Below are 2,544 nucleotides of genomic sequence, written 5' to 3'. Positions count from 1 at the left end.
ATATATATATTACGGAGATGTACTTGCATAGATCAGGTCACTTGCTATGCAAGTACATCTCCGTAATGTTGAAGCTTCACACAAGATTCTCTGATGTAAATGTTGATAAATTAACAAGTTCCGTTGTTCAGGTAAATATTTATTTCTATAGTTTATCTCTATAGAAATGTAAATTTTCCATTGTTGAATCTGTATTTTTAAAGTAGCCTTTATACCTTACACTGATGTTTCTTTATTATTTCAGGATATCAGATGACATTGGCATAACAGAAGATACATTCTCAGTATTTATCTTTCAAAAAACTAAAGGAAAATTTTATACAGAGCAGATGTATAACGCTGTTTCTCTAAGTCTGTGATAAAATTTATATGAAATATTTGTTCTGATCTGAGATTATTAGCAAAATTTCTACACAACACTACACAGTAAAAAGAATATGAGCTTGTGTGCTGATTAAACTTTGATAAAATATTCAAACAAGTTGTAAGACTAAGTTAATACTGGACAGAAATACAGCAGTAGAATTATTTGTAAGGAATAAAATATAAGAAGAAAAGGAAGAAAAATATATACATTGTGATTTGAGAGAGAAAAAAACAATGGAGAAGCGTGATAAACTTATACAATTTATTTCCCAGGAAGACATGGTGAAAGAAATAGGAAAGTTGTCATATGACTGTGATGTTTGTAAAAAGTCCTTCTCTCAAAAAAGTAACCTAACCATGCACAAACGTATTCATACAGGAGAGAAGCCTTATCATTGCAATATCTGTGGTAAATCATTCTCTCGAAATAGTTACTTAACTGCACACAAATATACTCATACAGGGGAAAAGCCATATTACTGTGATATCTGTGGTAAATCATTTTCTGAAAGTTGTAAATTAACTTCACACAAACGTATTCATACTGGGGAGACACCATATCACTGTGATATCTGTGGTAAATCATTCTCTCACAGTAATCATTTAACTAGACACAAACGTACTCATACAGGAGAGAAGCCATATCACTGTGATATCTGTGGTACGTCATTTTCTCAGAGTAATCACTTGACTGTGCACAAGCGTACTCATACAGGAGACAAGCCACATCATTGTGATATCTGTGGTAAATCATTCTCTCAGAGTAGTCATTTAACTTCACATGAACGCTTTCATACAGGGGAGAAGCCATATCATTGTGGTATATGTGGTAAATCATTCTCTCACAGTGTTAACTTAACTGTGCACAAACGTACTCATACAGGAGAGAAACCATATCATTGTGATATCTGTGGTAAATCATTCTCTCACAGTAGTCACCTAACTAAACACATACGTATTCATACAGGAGAGAAACCATATCACTGTGATATCTGTGGTAAATCATTCTCTCAGAGTGGTCACTTAACTAAATGCAAATATATCCATGCAGGAGACAAGCCACATCGCTGTGATATCTGTGGTAAATCATTCTCATGCAGTACTGTCTTGATTAGACACGAATTCATTCATACTGACAAGACACCATGTCAGTGTGATACCTGTGGTAAATCATTCTTCCCAACTAGTGGCTTAAATGTGCACAGATGTATTCATACAGGAGAGAAACCATATCCCTATGATATCTATGGTAACTCATTCTCTTGCACTAGTCACTAAATTATGAACAAATGTATTCATATAGGAGAGATGTCACATTATTGTGATATCTAAGTTAACTCATTCCCTTGCAGTAGTCACTTAAGTAAACACAAATATATTCATATAGGAGTGATAGGAAAAGTAGTTTGTATGACTTTTTTTATTTTACTTTTTCCTTTTAATATTCCTGTGTTTTATGTAATGGAAATTGACTGAAAATAATGGAAATTGACTGAAAATAATGTATTCCCCAAAATTCCTTTTTTTTCTTCTTTTTCTCTTGTTCAGCTAGCTCTCCCATGTCTATGCCCATTTCATTTCTTATGATGTAGGGACCTCTATACTGAAACTCCTCATCCAGGCAACCCTAAACATGATTGTTTGTTGAATATCACTTCCCTAATTTATTTTATATTTGTTTATTAACTTTTAAATGCTTCACTCATTAAATATTTTAACAATAACATAAGTTGTGGCTTTTCCATACACAGGAATACAGTAAAGTTGTCGAATATGTACACAACCAATGACCTCCAGTACAAAACAGAAAGGACCACAAAGGAATAGCATGGGGCATAATTGTCATTTAGTGTTCCACACCAGACTTATTCTTTATAATTTTCTGGAGAATTGTGTTGCAATTTATGAAGTGCTAACATATAAACAAAAGGTTGCAATGTAAGAAAGCATAGTAAACAGTACAAAATAATGTGAAAACGAAAGAAACATGGAATCACAAACTTGGTGGGAGGAGTGTCCTGTGCAAGAAATCTAGTGCTGGAAAGCAAGAAAAGAATAAGTGTATGCAAGGAAAAAGTTCTAGAGTCTTCAGATGCTGAAATACATAACACTCTGTAGAATGCAGGATAAAACATCATCCTTCAACATCTGTTTCCCATGCTGGTATGGGTTGGATGC

The 2,544-nt window shown here is 33.6% G+C and overlaps 1 protein-coding gene across 1 annotated transcript in view; it reads left to right on the top strand.

Annotated features, from left to right (window-relative positions):
- Positions 1-2,537, top strand: part of LOC106873061 (zinc finger protein 239) — a 5,204-nt gene extending 2,667 nt beyond the window's left edge. The window contains exon 2 of the mRNA XM_052977629.1: positions 245-2,537. Within this exon, the coding sequence (XP_052833589.1) occupies positions 601-1,644 (1,044 nt within the window). The 5' untranslated portion in view covers positions 245-600 and the 3' untranslated portion in view covers positions 1,645-2,537. The remainder of the gene's footprint in view (positions 1-244) is intronic.
- The last annotated feature ends 7 nt before the right edge of the window (positions 2,538-2,544 follow it).

This window comes from Octopus bimaculoides, chromosome 28 (genome assembly GCF_001194135.2).
Source record: "Octopus bimaculoides isolate UCB-OBI-ISO-001 chromosome 28, ASM119413v2, whole genome shotgun sequence".
NCBI classification, from domain to species: Eukaryota; Metazoa; Mollusca; class Cephalopoda; order Octopoda; family Octopodidae; genus Octopus; species Octopus bimaculoides.
The sequence above is the reverse complement of the archived record's forward strand: the minus strand, read 5'-3'. Positions and strand labels throughout refer to the sequence as shown.